Consider the following 21,077-nt stretch of genomic DNA (forward strand, 5'->3'; position numbering starts at 1 on the left):
GGGGGGGGGGGGGGGGGGGGGAGGGGGCGTGAAAGGCCGGGCGGAAAAATGCAGTGATAACGGGGCAAAAACGAGACGGCGGGACGGTATTACAAAATTATGACAACTTATATATATATATATATATATACATATATATACACGCGCGCGCGTATACGCAGTCGCGCTCAATTAACACCTCGTTTCGCAAGGAGGGAATATTCATTAAGGCCTGTGCGCGCGTGAACGCGATTACGCGGAGAGAAGCGTAATTGGCGCGGGCCGGAGTAGATTAAATTCCGAATTAAAAATGCATATATAATTTGCGGAAGATAGCACTGGCACTGTGGTTTTTATTGAAAACTAATTTGATAATGGAAGGGATTGGTGGAGCTTATAACCCTCGAAGAAGTTCTCGCCGCGAGCGAGCGAGCGAGCGAGCGAGTCTCGCTTTCGGCTTTCTAAGAAATTATATGCTCTTCACGAGCACTCGATGTTTCTCCCGGTTTCCATTTCGTCGAGCGCTCCTAGGTTTTCATTTCTTAAACTCACTCCCGGAGTTATCATGCTCGCAGGCAACCGTGGCACCGTTGTGCGCGCCAGGTAGTTCCCGGCTTCCGGGATTAATGTGTTTCTGAAAACTATCTTGTAAATCATATTCGTCGCTGCGAAACGCGAGCAGCAATTTTCCCGCCCGTAAACATAGACAGCCTTTATTTCGCGTAATTTTGATTTACGCGGAGATTCCCGTTTTGTACGCCAGCTTCCGCCGCCGGGGGCAGCATTGATCATGAAAACCCAAAGCTATCCTGCATTTGACGTGCGTACGATGCTGTATAAGCGATCTCACGTGCAAAACGGATCAACGATCGAATAAGATATATGTATATATATATGTATATATATATATATATATGTATGTATGTATGTATGTATATGTATACACATATGTATGTATGTGTGTGTGTGTGCGCGTGTACATATAAATGTATATATGTATATGTGTATCTATATATCTATATATAATCGTGTAAACGCATACGTATCCTATTGCACGAATGAGTGGCGCCGGTTTAAAAAGTGCATCGGAAACACGATATTCGCCGGCAAGATTACCGTGAACTCGCGGCGCACGTTGAAATTCACGTGTGTATCGACCGGCTTGGCTGTATAGCGTCGGATGAGAGCCTAACTTTTCAAGCACTTCGAAGAATTCGACGGGGTTGGTCCGCGGTGAAAATTGCAGAACATACGCGACGCGCCGTAAACTACCGGCCGGTGCAAGTTTGAAAAAGAACGCTGAATAAAATAACGCCGCCGCCAGGGAATTTCCGAATTTTCGCCCCGCTAAACGGCAATACATGCGCGAGCGCGCTCTCTCTCTCTCTCTCTCTCTCTTTCCTTTTTTCTTTCCTCTCTTCTTCTTATTTTTTCTTCGATCTAGAAGCGCGCATCCACGCGGAAGAGGTTCCTTCCTTCAGCTCGCCCCGACGAAACCGAGAATCGGAGATACGGCCCGCTCCCGGATTTTTCATCCGCGATGATGAGAGAGCTTAGATATCATCGCGCGCGCGAGTTATCGCGGAAAATCCTGAATCAGCCGGCGGAATTCACTCGGTCGAGCGGCGGCGGCGGCGAGTGCGTTTTCGGGCGAACGCTGCGTGCAGTTAACCGCCGGTACCGTGATCAATGGTTGTGCACTAATTTGCAGGGGCGCGGCGGGAAATAGGGCGCAAAATAAAAAGAAACCACGAGTATAGGAGGAACCCACGTCCGACGTCGCTTTTCTCGTTACAAACTCATTAACCTAAGCGCGCAGCGCGCCGCGCGTATACGTGTATGCGCTAAGAGAGAAATGTGGTTAAATTAGCTATAAACTATAGTATACTCTGACACACACCAACGATTATTTACAGCCGTCCCAACACGCGCGGCCGGGCCGCCTTTCCTCCTCCTCCCCTTTTTTTTTTCTCGCGATCCGTGAGAACGCAACATTAGTCCGCAACAGTCCGATCAATTCTGCATATCCAGCCGATGATAATAACCATGCGCAGCTCTCTCTCTCTCTATCTCTCTCTCTCTCTCTTTCTCTCTCTCTCCCTCTCTCTCGCTCGCTCATTTCGCGCTTGAATCCTCGCGCGAACTGTTGTAAAAGTGTCTTATTTTTATCGTATAGCCGCGAATACCGCTGTTATTTGGTAAAAATCGCGAAATTCATATTTCACACGTAGTACGATATATGAGTGAGTAAAAAGAGAGACATGTTATAAATTTATATGAAATTTCAATTTTATAATTATTACCGTGTATATACGGCAACATATTTGGTAATGATCATAATATAAGAATGTTTAATAAAGATAAAATATAATTTTACGCGTGCGATGTTGCAACTAAAACATTGCCATTATCCGACTGCGATTGCGGAACTAAAATTTTATATGCTTAATATTAAGTATCGTAATTATATATATATATATATATATATACAATGACTCAGAAGTGTAATATAGCATATGCCGGGTATAGTCGAATTATTGTTAAATAAATGATCTTCGTAATTAACGTAAAATAGATATGGGCACGTATAACATGAATACAAAATAGATCCGCATTATCGAATAATATCAATATCGTTATATATAGTTTCAACGCCAGGTGAACACTCCTGGCCGGTTAATGAGATGTTGACACGTCGTGATGCGTCGCCGCCTCAGTGACGTAACCATGGCTTCCGATGTGGACAGCCAGGCTACCCTGACACCTACGCGCGACGGTTCAACGCCTACCTGCCTCCCTTACGCCGTATTGGGCTTTAAGAGCTCTCCGTGCCTCTCAGCCTTTTTAAAGGCTAAGCCTCCCGGTAGCACCGTACGCGCGTTCTCGTATACAGCCTGCTAACTTTTAATACCGTGGGAAATTACTGTCTCTCTTTCTTTCCTTTTTTTGTTCTTTTATCCTTATTATTATCTCGCATATTTCAAGAATGTAAACTTACGGGAAAGAGAGAGAGAGAGAGAGAGAGAGAGAGAGAGAGAGAGAGAGAGAGATATGTACATAGATAGATGATTTTATTATCGTACAAGGACAATTCCTCTAAGGACGTTACAGCAATAATTGACAGCAGTAAAAAATTGTTGAAAAGAATAGTGAAAGGAAAGAAGAAAAAGTATAAAAAATAATCAAAAAAGACAGAAAGAAAATGTGCAAGAAGTTGTACAAGTGTGCGCAATCATATAGACGCATAACGAAAGGAAGTAGAAAATTATAAAATAAAAAGTTTTAAGACTATGTTTCAGGGCTGTGAGAGATAGAGTATGTACGTATAGTTAAGAAGAGAGGCGACGTAACTGTGATAATAAAATGTGATAATAAGATAAAGAGGTGATATAGGTACAAGAAGAATAGGATAGTGTGATATAATTTTATACTGTAGGCATAAAGATATAAATGTTTGCGATAAATAACAGAGTTGGGAAAGTTACTTTTGAAGAGTAACTCGTTATCGTTATCGTTACTTAAGAAGTAACGAGTCGTCACAATTTTATTGAGTTAGGATTCGCTTCTGTTCGTTTCATATGTATTGTACGTGTGCAAAGTAAAACGATAAAAGTAACGATTATATTCGTTACCGTTACTCAAACAATGTAACATGTTATCGTTACCGTTACTAATGAGAAAATGTCGTTACCAAATCGTTATTGAACAAAAATAACTGTAATGGTAACTCTGATAAGGTAACTCCGGTATTTACGCCGCAGAAATTAGAATGAATAGAAAAAGTAAGAGTAATTTATCGGCAACCACTTTCTTATGTTAATATTGTGTTATGATTTCAGCTTTTTATTGTTAATATTAACGAAACCCTCATGAATTAAATCAATTTTTCAATGTAAATACCGCAATCGTATGTTATGATCTGCTTAAAATGATTACTGATTACTGATTAGGGAATGTAAAATACTTAATGATTATTTTACGATACATAAATGCGATACATAGAAGGATATTAAAGGATAGGATATAGCAAAATACATAAGTACTTAGCTCTTATATTTTTTGTTTAGCTTGATGTCTTGTATATCCCACCTTTTTGAGATATACGGCATTTCTAGCGTGCGGGATTTATGCTGTAGTACAGACGCTCTGTGAGGAAATATCTCGGGTTTGGTTTATACAGTAAATATTACAAATCTTATTGCATTAACGTCTGTGAGACAGAATTTTTATTTATGTTAAACATTTATAAATTACTGCTTATAATTTCTGCTAAACATAAAAATTATTTTATATTTCCATTATTTTTTTTTATAGTAGTAAACAATGCACAGTTTTTCTTTATTAGCTCATTTGCCTTAAACATAATAAATAATTCTTGATAAATTAAGTTTTCCTTAGATGCGGCGTATATGCTGGAGTTACCCTAAATAGGATAAATAAGTAGCTGTAAAGTAATATATATAGGAAAGAAATTGTACGAATAAAAATTAAGACAAAAGTATAAAAAGTTTTACCAAACCAATGTTAATGTAAATGTATAAATATTCAAGATATAAGGATATGTGATATAGGGATATGATATAAGGGATATGTGATACGTGATATAAAGTACTAATAGAAAACGGAAAATTATTCTATTAAAACGTGGAGAAATGAATGTGTATTAAGGTCAGAATTATAAACCAAGTCGCCTTCTTGGCTGTAAGCTGAAGTGTAATCAAATATGTCAAATAAAAACTATATAAAATAAGAATTCCGAAGAAAAATTGCGAACAAACAGAATACGCATTCATAATCATGTGGACACACGCGCAAATAATCACCAACACCGTCTGCATAACCAGGGGGAAAAAGAGTAATAGCCTTGTTCTCGGCTCGCGTTGTCGAGGTGCGACTCTTTAAATTCGCGACACGGCGGCGCGTATTGAAATCGAATCGCAACGCCTCGCTGCGACGTCTCACTACGTGTTTTCCGAGACCGGAATAATGAAATACCCATAAATACGAATGATCGCGCTCGCGCGAAAAACCGTCCGACGAACCTCGTCGTCGTCGTCGAACGAAAGAAGTCGCACACACAAGTCGGATAGACGCGGAGAACCGAGAGGCTCTCGGGGCGGATCCGCTACCGTGACCAGAGGATGAGATTTGCAACGGACTGCGGCGGTTCCGTCGACGTGATGCGTTGCATTATTCACTTCTATCCCAACGCGCGACCGTCGCCGTCCGTTTTGCCTCCCTGAACCGCCACGGCTTTCAGGCTAACTCCGATAGAGGCTGTGGCATCGATGGCACGATACCGCGAAGCCACCTTCGGCACACCCGCAACCCCCCCCCCCTCGTGTGTGTGTTAACCCAATCGGTTGTTCGCTGCAATTAATTCCTTCTAAGTGACGATAGTGGCCATCACCGACGGCCGCAGCTTTCGCTGTTTCTGATTTACATTAACGTAATAACGCGCACTTGAAGTATCTTCGCCGGAAGAAGGCGCGGTTTTCATTTCTTCGGCATTACCTGAGACCGGTCGATGGTCGCTCAGCGCGAGAGGAATGATTTAGCTTCGTGGTGATTCTAGTTGGTCAGTTACAAAAAGGCTGAGATATTCTTTTTGTAAGTCTCGGGACGCATTCCGAGACTTACAATATATATGTATAAAAACTAAGAGATATATGAAAACATTTCTGCAACTATCGTATTTTTTAGCTTCTAAATTGGACTGAAAAAGGATAAAAATGTTCTTGAAAATTTTCCTGATTAAAATATTCACACATTTAGCACAAGCTGCAGGATTTCTATATAAGGTAAATATTTACGCTGACAGCTGGAAATGTCAATTTGGAAATTTTTCACCGTTTTCATCGCATTGAGTAACGCTCTAATTTAATTTCGTTTGTATTTTTATCATGTAAAAGCATTTATAATTTTATACATTCAATACCACGTAAACTTTGCAAAAAAAAGTCAGTATTTTGCCGATAAAGATTTCAAATATGGCACCTCTTTATAAACAAAACTCCGACAACCGAACACCACGATTGATGTACGACGCGGCGATAAATGAACGCGATCGAATCGAAGAAGAGGATACTCGAGCGCGGAAGACAATAGGAAGAAGAGAACACGAAGATTAAGTCCGGAAGGTACATCGCACGGATATTTAAATTCAGGGATTCGATCTCTGCACTCTCTTTCTCGCGTGCGATTCGAAGCTTTGAAACGTATCAAGCGACATTACTTATCGATTCAATATTGATATTCCGTCACCAATGAAATACTCTGCCGCTACGTATTCGTATATCGAGATATTACGAAATCCAGGTCTTTATCTCTCTTCCTCTCCCCTCCCTCCCCCCTACCCTGTCCCTCCCTCTCTTTATCTCCACCTTTCACATGTACACGACACACGCAAGTATTTCAACTATGCCGGCTACAAAGTTCCTTTCGGTATCGACAACCACGCGAATGCTCGCTTTGACTCTCACAACGAAACGTATAAATGCAGCTGCGCATTTGACTCGGATTGAAATTTTCGGTGAATATTCCTCTCTCCTGATCTTCTGTCCTCTGTATTTCGGTCGGGATTTTCGTGGTCCAATTCGCGCTGTTGTTCACTCCGATGATTTGCCGCCGCGATGAGTCTTCGATAAAAGAAAAACCAAGGGAAAAAAGGGAGATCCCGCATTTCTCTCTTATCATAAATAGAAGTGCACGAGAAGTGCGGGAGGCATCTCCGTTTGTCCGCGCGTCGAGCGCGTATCTTAACAAATAAAAGCGCAAAAACTAACTCCTTCGTTAAAAAAATCTAACGAAGTCTATCTACTTAATGCGTACTTTACTCGCGATTTGTCTCTAATTATTAAATTTTTCCCCGTGAAAGTGTCTTTCCATTGTTAAATTTATTCAATAATCCGCTTGCATTTTTCTCGGTTCTTCTCGTAGCTTCGTTAACAACTTTCCCGGCGATTAACGAACTTATAATTGTTTGCAGAAAAAACGGACGGGCCGTGCGCCGAATATCATTTCAATAATAATGCTAAAGAGAGAGAGGCGAGGGAGAGAGAGTCGGCAGCTGCAGCTTTAGGCGCGGGCCCGTTCGCAGCCGGGCGTAACTTTTCGTCCGCGGGGCCGAGGGGAGGACAAATGGAAATTAATTTATGGAAGAACAGTTTACTCCCGATTCTTGGCTAAGTGAGAACGCTGACTAACGGTTCGAGTTTATCCGAGTTATCCTCTCCGCTCGCTTTCGGGCATAATGACAGTTGGGCGTCGCCCGTCTCATTGTCATTCCCGCGAAAGAGAATCGCGATCTTCGGACGATGATGTTCCTCAAGTCTAAATAAACTAGTATTAATTACTAGAAGAAAAGGTGACGTTACGGTCGCCCATTTATATTCTGCACAATAACTTTGTTAATCGATATTTCACATTGAAAACTTAACGATATATATTCGCCAAAGTGTTGCTCAATCGATTCTAGACTCGAAGTTATGAAATATTCATTACTTAGGACGTTATTTATAGAAATGTGACGACACTGCATAATGGGTCGAAGAGGAACAGCGTTGGTAATATAGTAGTCTCGCCCCTCTCTACTAAAATAGATTTAAAAAATTGGTTTTGTTTACAACAAAACACAGTATTCTGTTACAAACTTTTTTTACGAATTTCACAAAGTGACACGTGACTTTTCTACTCAGTTTCAGCCGTTCTATTTGCACACCGCGGGAACCGAAATTAGTTTGGGACACCGTGTATAATTGAAAGCTAAAGTGTACCTTAAAAATATTTCGAAATGCTCGAAAGTAAAAATGACTTCTAACAAATGTCGGCTATTGTATATTAATATATATTAACGTCACTACGTAACGTCAGATTACTGAATAAATGATTCCATAAATAATCGCTAGAATTCATCGCCTAACAGCGGGGATATTAAAAAGGGGGGAAAGAGGGCATAATATCTACAAGGCCATCATTCCACCTTCACTTCAACGTGTTGCTTAATACGAGGCAACAACGGCTGATACTTTCACACAATCAGAGTTTTCGTGTTACAGGGAGAGAAGGGGGGGGGGGACATTTAAAACGCGTAGTTTGAGAAACGTATCACCAGGAATGTATTAATGTTATCGCCGTCCGCGCGCGAAAGCGCTTCTTTAGAGGACCTGTCGCAAATTAAACGTCATTTAATTAACTTCGTGCCGCGAAGAGTACATCATTCACGGCGTCGATCTCGCGAATCTTATCCCGTGGCTCGGCTGAAACGCCAGCTCGTTATATTGCAGGAATAAAATTATCTTCCGTAAACATCAAAAGAAGAATTCTCCTGCAACGTCGTACAGTTCATCGTGAATAATCGAGAAACGGCGTTATCGGCGAGAACGAGTCTTTAAGGCCGTCTGATAAATCTTCGTCTGCAACTACTGGCTACACAATATATATATATATATATATATTATACATCGCCTATAAATTACTCATCCCCCGTGTATTTATATAGAAAAACGTAATATTATTAAGTAAAATTATTTGATATAGAATCACGAGAGAAAATTATTTACATCATCGGCCACTTTGGATCTCTTTTTATACCCTCCTTCGTATCACTATTAATGATCTCCCCTCGTTTGAAAATATCACAACGCGAACACGTTATTACTATCGCAAATCACAGGTCATCGGGATTGGGCTGCGATTATGGAAGGAAATAAAAATCTCACGAGTCGACGACGTAACGCGTACCTTATTTCGAGGAGAAGACGATAAAACGTATTAAGGCTCGGCGCCGGCAATTTGCGCGCGAGATTTGTTGAAGTAAGCTGTGCGCTTTGGCTTAGAAAAGCCGGCATTTTTCAACGCACGCTTCATTATCTTCGAAACCGGAGTAGTTTCCAGTCTGCGGAGCACATTTATCGCGGCGTGTTCCGCGCACGTTAAATCGCGTTGCCTTTATTCAGGGTCCGACGCGCGCGCGCGACTAGTCATTTATCTCGTAAAATCAACCGGTCACTCATATAGCGTCATAGAACAAGCTAAATACGATCGCGCGAATAACCTCGTTCTATCACAAATCCACAATGAAAGCGGACTGCGCGCGCGTAGAAACCGAGCGATAACCCGACCCCGACGACACTATGTATGTGTAACGGCTAAAAAATAATTGGCTTAACGATGCGTGTTGTTCATCCAGATTTATGGTTCGCCATTGTAATTTTATTTATCACGAATATTTTTCCCCTCGAATTTTATTTTACTACACGCGCAACAGCCGGAAAACAGCAACACTCGCGAGTCCTCCTTTTGCTTAACGTAAATGACATGTGCACGCGAAATACATAAATATTCTATATATATACATATATACAGGGTGTCCCAGATCAACATGGACAAATTTTGTGAAAGCATAGAACGGATTGAGATGAACAAAACAGTTCTCTGAATTTGTCGCTAGGTACAACAGCTGTCACATACTTACAGAATGAGTCGCTCTGAACAAAAAAGTCCTTTACAATGTTGCAAGAAATACATACATTTTTGAATTATTAATTAAAGAAGTTTCTGTACACAGCCATTTTCAATAATTAATAACTCGAAATTTCGTGTATTGTTTGCAAAATGGTAGAAGGCTTTTTTGTTCACCCTATTCTTTTGTGTTCCTCCGTCCGTTCTTCGACCTTAGAAATTTGTCCGTATTGACCTGCGACAGCCCGTATATATATATNATGTGAGCATAATTTCAGAGGTGAATTGAGGATATAAAAATCACACAAAAAGTTCATATAAATATTTGTCCTATTTGACTTTGTTTCCGAGTTAAAGACATTTTCGTATTTCACCAATTCTTGTTAGATGTGTTAAGTCGCCGGACTTAAATCCATCGAATTTTTGCACGGGTCACTTAAAAGCTATGATTTACAATACAATACGTAGGCTACGTTGATGTACTCCGCCAGCGGAATTTTTTTATCGAAGAAAATTGCCAGCGAATCAGGACAATACTCAGAATGTTCAAGCACATTCAAGAAAATCAACGACAAGACATCTAGAAGCTTATTTTCAAATCCAAGGTGTGATTACCTCGTACTTCCTTTAGAAATTGAGATGTGTGAAGAAGCTACGTTAGCTCAGTTTATAACGAGAGATTAATTAATGGAACACTCTGTACACACCTATGATAACTAATAAAATATCGCTAAGGCTTTATACACATGAATACAAAAATTATTGACCGGAAGAGTCGACCTTTCCTTTATACACGCTGTAATCACGGTACATTAAGCATCGTTTGAAAATTCGCCGATCAAATAAAGCAATTAAAAACGGAGCGATTGTGTATAACTAATACACACCGGTTGCTACGCTTAAACGATTCGCTTCAGCGCGGAGGATCCGCTTCCTGGGGCGCAGGGGGGAGGGGGGAGGGCAAGGGGAGAGGGAGAAAGACGCGTGCCTTGAAGCACTCGATCACTTGCAGGATAGCCGAGTAACGAATAGTATGCTAATCCGAGAACGTTACAGCGAGGCTCCTCGGCGAATCTCGCCTCGAACTTTTCGAATTGCAGCGCGTCTTGAACGCGCGTTGCTGCTTGGTCGGTTAGTGGAAAGCAGCGGTACGTTCCTCGGACTCGCCGGGGAAGTCCGTGAGAAAAACTCACTCCATCGCACCGGTAAAAATGTTTCACGGAAGTTCACTCGGGCGATCAGTGTTCCGGGCCGGGTGTAGAATAAATCTCGAGCCCGCGGCTTCCTTCCCCGATTCTCCGTCTCTCCGATGAGGGAAGACCGCTCGCGCTCTAATTTCGCAAAGTGCGAGAGTTGCTCATCCGTCGCGCGCTCGAGTCAAAAATGAGCGCGCGCGTTGTCGCAACAGACTCGTCGACGGACGGGAAAGGAGCAGCGTGGCGGTCGCTGTGAACTACGTATCGTGCATTTTTACCGGGGCGCAATGCAAATTCGCGATACGCGGGAATACAAAGCGCGCGCTGGCGGAAAAAAAATATTTCGGGACACACACGGGCGCGAGGAACGGCGCGATAAAATACTTATCCCAAGGCGGACCGGGCGAAATATTCAGTCTCGCCGCGATAGATGGAACAGAGCACGAAGTGGTCCGTCCTCCTTTTCCCTCGTGTATCTCCCTGTCTCTCCCTCTACCAACGGCTTTCCGCATGACTTTGACCAGGAATTAAATTTATCCGCAGACAATGGCGAGGGTCTCGATTACAACGACGATTGTAAAACGCATTGCGGCGCTTACGAGCCGGTCATGCGTGCAGCTGTGCATGCGGAGCATTAGTATGTTCCGCGGTATCGGGAGTGAACATTCTAATGGTATCGACTATCCTCCGCGTACAAACGCGCCCACACATATACGCGCGCCCACACCTACACACCGGCCGTTGGCAGCGAAGCGACGCCGTCGTTCCGACATCAAATAAAATCGAACGAGGCCATTTTCCGTGCGCCCACGCCGTTCGCTCCTGTCTTAAATGAGACGCCCGAATGAAAAACAGCACTCACTCGGGTTAATAGCCCACTGCAAGGAATAACTGTCGACGACGCTTTTGTCCTTTGGGTCACGATTACCGAGCCAGCCCGCGTCGCGACTCGCTCGCGCTAAAATCAACCAAACGGAGACGTGAAGCTGAAGGAGGGAAGAACGGGGAAGAAGCGAACGCGAGCTGCACCGACGACGAGCTGGCGAATACATGCGGCACGGGTAATCCCGAAGGGGAACAATTTTATTTATTCCACAGAGTGAGAGAGAGAGAGAGAGAGAGAGTGCGCATTCCTTTTTCCCGCTTCTCTATCCATTGCGAACTCGATTCTCGGATCACCTAGTCAAGCTACTACCACCGCCCTTATGTCGGCTGCCCGTTGCGTCTCTCTCTCTCTCTCTCGTCATCCACACGTGACACATAAGAATTCCGCGATAGCACCGTCTTTTACACCGTTCATACATTTACGGAGTCGGGCGTGCCTCCCATGACACTTGTATTTTATTAAACATCACATACGGATATATAAAAATGTGATATATATATATATATATATCAAATTTTTTTTTATAGACATGCATATACGAATACATGTACATGTATGCGCAGTTCTCTCCGTTAAAACGTGAATTTTTCCCCGTTGTGTTATAGATTCGCGCGTTCGAGAAGAAAAATTCCTCCATAGGGCAAGCAAACACGTAAAAGCGACACGAATGATCAAATGCCGAAGGTGCCATCCGTAACGACGAGGTGCGACGAGGATTTCGCATCTGCATCTGCTTGTTAAGCGAAGTAGAAGGAATAATCGCGACTCGTTAGCCGCTACCGAGCTTCCACGAAGATGTCTCTCTCTCTCTTTCTCTCTCTCTCATACACACTGCTTTCTCTCTCCTCTCTCCTCTCACTCGCTCTTTCTTTTCCTCTCTTTCTCTCTCCCGTCTCACGGCCTCGTCCCCGCCCCGCTCTCTTTCGCGTCGAACCGCGTATCCTGTCATGCATATGAATGAAACTGTTTTGCCGCGAGCCGAAAAAACGTCACGCTGTTAAACGACTCGCGCTTATTCATAGCTGCAGTCAACGAACACCCCTCCCCCCCCTCCGTCCCCCGGCGGAACTTCGAGAGACGATAATTCGAAGCTCGTTCCGGGCGTTCCCTTTGGAACCTTTGTGCATCCGTGATAACGTTTCGAAGAGAGCGCACACGGCTCCGCGCTTCCACTCTCCCACCGATGCTCGTTCATCAAACAAATCGCGGCGACCCCCCTACCGACTTAACAAGAAAATAATCCGGGAAACTCGACGCGAGTTCCACGTTTCCGCCACGTTTCGGCGTCCACCGTTTCAGGCTCGAGCTCTCTAAATTTCTCGAAGTAAAACCTCACTCCGTACGAGTGGGAATTCGCTTCGAGCGATAATGAAAATAATTAAGTGCCGCCACTCGGGATAAAGTGATGTTTAACTTTCCACAAGATTGAATGTCCCACTCCAACCGTGTGAATGTTTCACTCGATCGAAGTGAGTGCCTCATTCGATTGGCGTGAATATTTTACCGCAAGAAGAGTGGATTCTTTTAATTGAACATTCTTTGACACGTAAAATATCCTTATTTACTACGTTATTCCTAAGGTGTCATTAATATAATTTCTCCTCAGAATCTTCCCAACTACATTGTCATTTGGTCGATTGCATTTATATTGCATTTGACATATTCATTTGCCATTGTCTGAGTAAATTATCATCGTACGGCCATATGGCCTTACGAAAGCTTTATCCGATTTCCATATTTTAAACAAGGCCCGGATATACGTTGTCAGATCCGGCCCGTAATCACGAGCGAAACACACTGTTGTATCAGATCCTGACTAAATTACCTATATTCGGGAAACCTGATTAGACATCTGCACCAGAGTAGGCTTCCATAATGATATTGTAGCTTATCAGGATTGTAAAATCCGAGCTTTTACAGGTAAAGATAAATATATATGCTGAATTAAGCGCAGATCAAGATATCTAATTACAACAACACTTATATTACCTTATTGATACCCTATTACAACTAGCAAATTCAGGCTTTATAAGGGCTACTTACACCGCCATACTATAGCGTCCCTAATCATGCTCATATCAGGCTACTAGAATTTGCCGTACTTGGTTTCTGTTCGCGTGGCTATGTGTTTGAACTTCGGGATCTTGAGTCTGCTGCGTCTCGCAGTACGCCATCTCGTCTTGATTGATAAGTTAATTTCGTACTGTCTACAGTCACAAACTCTACAAAATTCCCTTCCTCTTTTCCGCTTATATTTTATAATAAAAATATATTATTGTTATATATATTAATAAAGTTTTGTAAATATTATTAATAATATTGAGAAGAGATGGAGAAGTTTTTTAAATATTTACATTTAAATATGCACAAAAAAAAATCTAGTTGCATTAGCTAGAAAATAAACAACCAGACGCGTTTTGGCTGAAGAAAACAGAATTTCTGGTTATAAGAACCATCTGGTTGTTCACTCTATCTGGTTAATACAATCAGGCATTTTTTCTTGTACGTTCCATGTGAAGCGTTTAAATTTCTCCATTGTTGCAATTCCCCCCTTTGGCATTGAAGAGACTTAGTTTTTAGGTTAAAAACAAAAAAAATTCATCGTTATGCTGCGTTCGGAAACATCCGCAGTGTGCACACTGCTAAACACAGTTGCTCTGAAACATTCGAACTGCGTTCGGAAACATCACTCATCTCTTTGATGTGCTTTGACTTCAGTCTCCGAAAATGTAACGTTACCGAACGCAGCCTGAAAGTGACGATAAAAGTAACGGTTATATTCGTTACCGTTTACCCGGAAAATTTAACTTCGTTACCGTTACAGTTACTATCGAAAAAAAAAAAAAACTCCGTTACCAAGTCGTTACTGATAAAAAGTAACTTGTGATGGTAACGCGTTACTTGTAACGCGATGCTTATATTTATAACCAACTCTGCCTATAACGTTCGCTGTTAGATCAGGTAAAATTCGGCAGGAAATGAAAATATTCACTCCACAGTGCACGAAGTGAATGAATACACTCTGTGAGATTGACAAGTCACTAAAAAAACCCGAGTGATTCGGTGGTAACTTCATTTTTCGAGTGGAACTTCACTCCACGACACCGGAAGATATTCGCTCCACGTCACATGTTGGAATGACTCGCCCCATAAGAGTGAAAAGTCACTACAATTCGAGTTACTTGTCGTGCGATTTTTCGAGGGGAGACCTCGCACCAAGAAATTCAAAGATCGTATCCGCGAACTAGCGCCTTCGATCTAGCGAGAGATTAATCATAATTAGAGGAAATGTACTCTTTCCCCCTTTGTAACGATTCTCCCGGCGCGGGCGCGCGTGTATTTCATTATCCGCAGTCATGATGGAGATATGAAGCTTTTACGCGACGGCAATGAGTAATACAAAATCTATCCGCGCGTCCGTTCGCTCAGTACGTACCGTACGTTACGTTCTTTCGTCCGTTGGTTTTCACGCGCGAGCGTAATTCGCGATTTTTCCCGCGCGCGTTCTTCCACGAGAATCCGAAATGAGGGAAACATGAGAATCAATCTCGCGGGTAAAAATGTATTCAGGGGTGTGCGTGTCTATTCCGGGTTGCAAAGATTTGAAAAATGTTCGTTTTAATGGTTGATGTTACGCGAATATTGGTTACCACCGAAGTGTTACGTGCCCGGCGTTGCAAGTAGCGGCACGTACCGACCAGAATATATATATATATATACACATCATAATATAGGCAATAAGATACGGCATGAATATACGTCGGGCGAAATCAAGTACGCATCCTGCAAAATGTAAATCCGCGGGGTCCCGAGTCTTGATCGTGCGAACGGCGCACGCTGATTCCTCGGAACGACCGTATTGTCGTGGCGGGCGCGGTTCACTTTTGCGCGCGTCCCGAACACGTTACCGGCGCGAATACATCGCCGCCTGATCGTCGTCGCCGGTAATTTCGCGTCGCGTTTTAGCTCGGCTCGGAACTTTTTAGTCAAATTGAGTAACGGATCGTGCATTGAATGCAAATCACCGCGACATTACCCACCGCGATAGGACCCAACCCTTCCCCGCCCCTTTCCCTCCTTTTTCCTTTCCATTTTTTTCTTTCCCCATCACCCCCTCTCCCCTCCCTTTTTTAGATAAAGTTGGACCAAACTTATGCGGCCAAAGTTATGCCGCGCGCACTCCCATGATTCCGCCCCGTCCACAGGACGCTCGGAAAAGTTTGCTTTTGACGCGGCAGGTTGCACGTGACGAATTCAAATCAGCCGTAAATACTTAAAGCAAACACTCGGAGGGGTACAAACTCGGTTTTAAAATAAAGCATTAGAAGCCCGACGAGCGACGGGGGGTAGTTAAGAAGGGCGGTGCGCGCTCGCTTGCCACCCGACCGCGGCCTTTCTCTCGCGAAGTTCACGGCGGGAACTTTGCGTAAACTCGCCAAGTTCGACGGTGAACTAGTTCATTGAACGCAAATTGTAACCACGATGAATGAGTCGCGGATATTTCGATTGCCCCGCGGGAACATCGACGAAATCGGGAACGCGATTCTCTGTACGCGCGGCCAAACGGACAGGATTCCGGAAAACCTTCAAGGTAATGTCTACGGCGGCTTTTACGCCCGATCCCGACGAAACACGCACCGCGCGGAGAGAAAAGAAAGGAAAATTCGTAGAAGCCGCGATTTTCCCCGGCGTGTTTCCGTTTGTTCCGCGGGATGCTTTTGATTGCGAAAGCGATGACGCTTATAATAGAAATGCAAAAGTGGGAAGTGCATGCTCGCAAGCTCGCGCCCGTGCGCGAGCAATCTAAAGCAACTATTTGGATTTTATTTCCTCCCCGACAAAGGAAATTGCCGAACTGCTGTTTGCAAGAAATTCTCGACAGTGTATCGGAAAATTGTTCTTGCACACACACACAGACACACATGTACGTGCACGACTAACGGTTAAAAGCAATACAAGTGGGGCAAATAAGTTTCGCCTCCGTTTTTAACTCGGCCAAGAACAGAGAAACCGCATTCGAACTTTTACATCTCCTTCGATCATACACCGTTGGAAAATATTGATTACTGTATGTTACACCGGACCGCGATACAACTTTCAGAGAATAAACTCGAAAAATATAATTTATAACGTTTCGACAGAAAGTCGAGATTTAATTTGCGAATTGATTAACGAGAGAAGTAATAGCTCTCGTACGGCTCGCGTTGAAATAATTGACACAGGTATTATATTTCGCGTTAACAGATGCGTTATCAACATAAGCATGCGGTATAAACATAGAAAAAATAGTTTTAAATCAATGATAAATATTTTCATATAATAATACTCTCATATTATTATAATAAATGTAATATTCTTATTTACATAAGAGAATATATCTGCACGGAAAAAAATTAGTCTTAAATAAAGAATCGATATTTTTATATATAAGCAAGAATATTATAACCTTTTCAGTCTTGAAATTCAAGTAAACCTTGCATCGATATGTTAAATTCTATCAAATCAAGACTGAAAATCTGCTAAAAGGATACTATGATATTCTTGCTTATGTATGAGAATATCTATTCTTGACCTGTAAGTTAATTAATTTTGTTCCGTATATTCTTGATTTGAGACTAATTTTTTTCTGTGCGGTAATACCCGACTGATAATATATCAAGCTATTTGATAACTAATAACGCGAGTAAAATTTTGAGTCCGACGAGGACGTGCGCGAGTAACGAAAATAAAAGTACAACGTGGCCGCATGACGGAGCTATTGGCACAACACCAAACGTCCGGCAAAACATGGAGTGAGTTTTTAATTCAGAACCGGTGGCGTTTGCCGGACCGGAAACCTAACAATCGCGCTCGAATCTCACAGGTTGTCAAGAGTGAACATTTCATCGGTATCTCGTGCTTCCCAGACTAATTCGCGACGGTGTGTGTGTGTGTGTGTATGTGTGTGTGTAGTGATTTTTAATTAATTATTCAAACGCATTCTCTCGCAGACGCCACGAATGATTCAATTTCGCGTACGACTCGCGATAAAGCATGTCAAAAATCGCAGAAAAATAATGGCCAAACGGCCGATTGGCGAACGCCGATAAGAGCTCGTCTAATATCATATGGATTTCATCAAAATACTTCGCCGTTTATCGTTGAGTCAACGATGTGACGTCACTCTATTTGTCCTCCCATTGAAAGCTTTTTCCCTCATCGAGGCGAAAAAAGGATAAAAAGAAAAAGATCCGTTCTCCACCTACCTCGCACGATGAGCTTGATCACAGCTTCCGGCGTATTCCGGTTGTTCACGAGACACTCGTACATACCGCTGTCGCCGGCGGTGACGGGATGCAGCTGGAGCGAATAATTTTTCAACGACATAGACATTCTGTCTCGAAAATGCCGGACGACGGTGGTGCTTCTGCTCTTATACTCGAGCAGCCGCATCCCGTTCGCTCGCCACTCGAGCATCAACACCAACGAATCCTCCGTCACACCGGGACAGCCCAACGTGACGGTCTTCCCAGCCTCGACGACCACCTCCTCCAGCGAATTCATGGCGTCTGCGAACACACAAGCGGGCCCTTCGTTACGTTTGTCGCAGCAGGCGTTATCGAGGCGATAAAAACAAACGCGAGTGTGGGATGGATGAGCGGCCGGATCGGCCGAGCGGAACGGACAGACGGACGGATGGGAAGGGTTCGCGAAATCGCCGGTTATCGATTCGGGATTTACCCGTGTCAGGACAATTTCAGCGTAGACGCGAATAAAATTCAAGAATGACCGAGCGTACACATTGACCTTACACAGCGCACACGTTATTCCCCTCCGCATGCTCGTAAGGTCCGGAAAGGGATTTTTTTTAAACCCGACCGCGTCGATTTTTCTTTCCAAACGAACGAGCGAGCGTAAGTACGCGTGTAGAGTCCCTAAAAGACAGAGTCCGGCCGCTGTAACTGTTTTGACAATAAAATGACGTCTATCGCGGAACACGTGCCCGGTAATACCGAATTATATATTGTTTTGAATAAAGAATTAGTCTTTATAGTAAGTAAAACTGTTACATCGTTTCTTGCAGTATTAAATTGATCGATAGTAAATTATAAATCATCATATTTCTATTTCATATTTACAACAGAAACGAACGGATCCAAATTAAAATTCTAATCTTACACGTACGGTTACTTTCAATGATTATTAATAACTAAAAATTTTGCGTGTTTACAAAATGGTACAAAAAATGAAAAAATACTGCTACGTCCAAGTAAATATTTACCGAGGAATATTGGAGTAGTTTATTTTATGTGGATTAAGTAAACGTTACTTAAAGGCAGCACTTTTTCCTTCCAGTGTGATACATTCAAATAATATTTACTTAATCCGAATAAAACTACTCTAATACTCCTTAACAAATATTTGCTTGAACGTTCTTTTTCCCGTGCAATTTTTTTCAACATAGAGAACTTTTCCGCTTAGTTTAACCGGTTCTACCTGCGCACGGTTACTCTATCAAAACTTTCCGAACATCCCGTATATTTTAGAAAACTCTTCACTTTATAAATTATATTCGTAATGTTATAAATTATATTCGTAAGCATGTTAATAAAATTATGCCATTTTTATATCAATTAAACACCCACGATTGTAATTTTAATTATTCTATCATTTATATTACTTTTCCTGTTGAAATTTGCCTCATTTTCACGTTAACCTCTCATTGGTTCCGCCATTTAATTACAAAGATTGACTCAGCCAATACGAACACGGACGGTCAATGGCCGGACTTTGTCTTCTGGGGGTTTTTACACGCGTACACGCTCCGCTTGCCTTCCTCATTCAGAGCGGTAAGTTTTAATACCTCGAAATCGCGCCCCCGACGAGCGAAAGAGCGCTTTAACCGCTTGTACACCGTCCGGGAGCCACCGCGACTCGCTCCGCAAACTATATCTCGCCTGAATACTTGAAGGGATTAATGTACGCGCCCAGCAACTACGGCTGCACCGTAGCTTCCGATCGACTTTTAAAATTTCACGTAGCCGCCGCCGGATCGTAATTTGCAACGCAAAATATGCGGCGCGCTCGTCCGTTCGTTCATTCGCTCGCTCGCTCGCTCGCGTTATGCCATATTGCATCACGGAATTCTCAATATGTCCGGGCGTCCAATTTTCTTTCTAACGAGTTCAATTTTTTCCTCCAACGGAGGCACCTTCGGTACACACCGGTGTACCGGTGCGCACGCACTATTGCCCTCCTGGATGGTGCAATATCGGCCGGAAAAATTTTTGCCGCGAAAATACACGCACGGACGGCCGGCCGGCCAGCCGCAAGGACGAAGGTCCGTGCGTGATTTCGCAAACATCCGAAAGAGATGTGCACGCGTGCACACACACACACACACACACTCATACCGTAGATGTATGTTACGATACAGCGGAGAACAGTGTGAACCCCGCAACGCGAAACGGCAAAATCGACGGGCACCGCGAAAAGCGGTAGGTCATCGCGAGGTAATTCACCAAGAGAGACTCTCCGTCCGCAATCTCTGGAAAAAGCCTTCGGCGTTCGGCGCGAACCTTCCGCCGGCATTCAGATCACGCGTGCGTATTCATACGTGCATAAAGTGCAAGTTCGAGTCTGCCGGGCATGTTTCTTCAGCGCGTCTTCCTCTATCTCTTCTCATTCTCTTTCTCCCTTCTCTCTCTCCCCCCCTCCCCCCTCCCTACTCTTAACATTTATATTCGTATGTTTCTACACATATTTTTCCGACACACCCTAAGCAGGCGGCATACAGCATTTATACGACATTTAGAAAGCAACATTCAAAATACTCGGCTATTTAGTTTCACTCGGAGACTTTCAGATTTATTTTAGACCGCCTGTAAAACTGCTTATTGTCTTCTCCGTCAATCTTTCTATCTTTTCGCATTAGTTTTCTCTAATTTCAACTTTATTATATCTTATTTAATTTACTTAATTTCTATTTTATTATTGTTATACATATTATATTTCGGGAATAATTCTTACGTTGTATCAACGTTGTATCACTGGCGAAATTCATCTCAGAGAGAAGGAGAAAGAGAATGCATAGTAAATAATTCTCTCTCTCTCTCTATTCTAACTACTATCCTCTCTTTCTCTCTCCTCTCTTTCTCTTTTCTCTCTCTGTCTCACCCTCTTCCTCTCCCTTCGCGATCGGTATAAATCACGCTTGCCCTTTGAACCGTACGCTGGACGAGCGTCTACGAAAACTCATTCGTCCGCCTTTTGCGGATATCGCGTTGGGCGATAACGAATTTGCCGTGAAATAATGTCCCCTCGATCCTCCGCGGGCGATAAATCTTTTTTACTCCTTTTCTCCCGCTCTCTTTCATTTACTCTCTTCCTTCCCCTCTCGAATTCCGCCTTTATCTCTCTGTCTTATTCTTCCTGGCGGTTCACGTGCGAAATACGTTCCGGCCGGGACTTCGGTAGGGATCGTATGTTCGAAATCGTTTTTTCAGCGCTAAAGATACACACGTTCCCCATTCGTACTCCAACTTTTAAACGAGCGAGCTTCATGACATTTAAAG

At 43.0% G+C, this 21,077-nt stretch overlaps 1 protein-coding gene across 1 annotated transcript in view; it reads right to left on the minus strand.

Moving 5' to 3' along the window:
• The window catches only part of LOC106750260 (tyrosine-protein phosphatase 99A), a 280,019-nt gene extending 261,953 nt beyond the window's left edge, over positions 1 to 18,066 (minus strand). Inside the window, exon 1 of the mRNA XM_014630465.1 lies at positions 17,769 to 18,066. Within this exon, the coding sequence (XP_014485951.1) occupies positions 17,769 to 18,066 (298 nt within the window). The remainder of the gene's footprint in view (positions 1 to 17,768) is intronic.
• Positions 18,067 to 21,077: the final 3,011 nt, after the last annotated feature.

This window comes from Dinoponera quadriceps, unplaced genomic scaffold, assembly GCF_001313825.1.
Source record: "Dinoponera quadriceps isolate SergipeBrazil2010 unplaced genomic scaffold, ASM131382v1 scaffold3676, whole genome shotgun sequence".
Classification (NCBI taxonomy): Eukaryota; Metazoa; Arthropoda; class Insecta; order Hymenoptera; family Formicidae; genus Dinoponera; species Dinoponera quadriceps.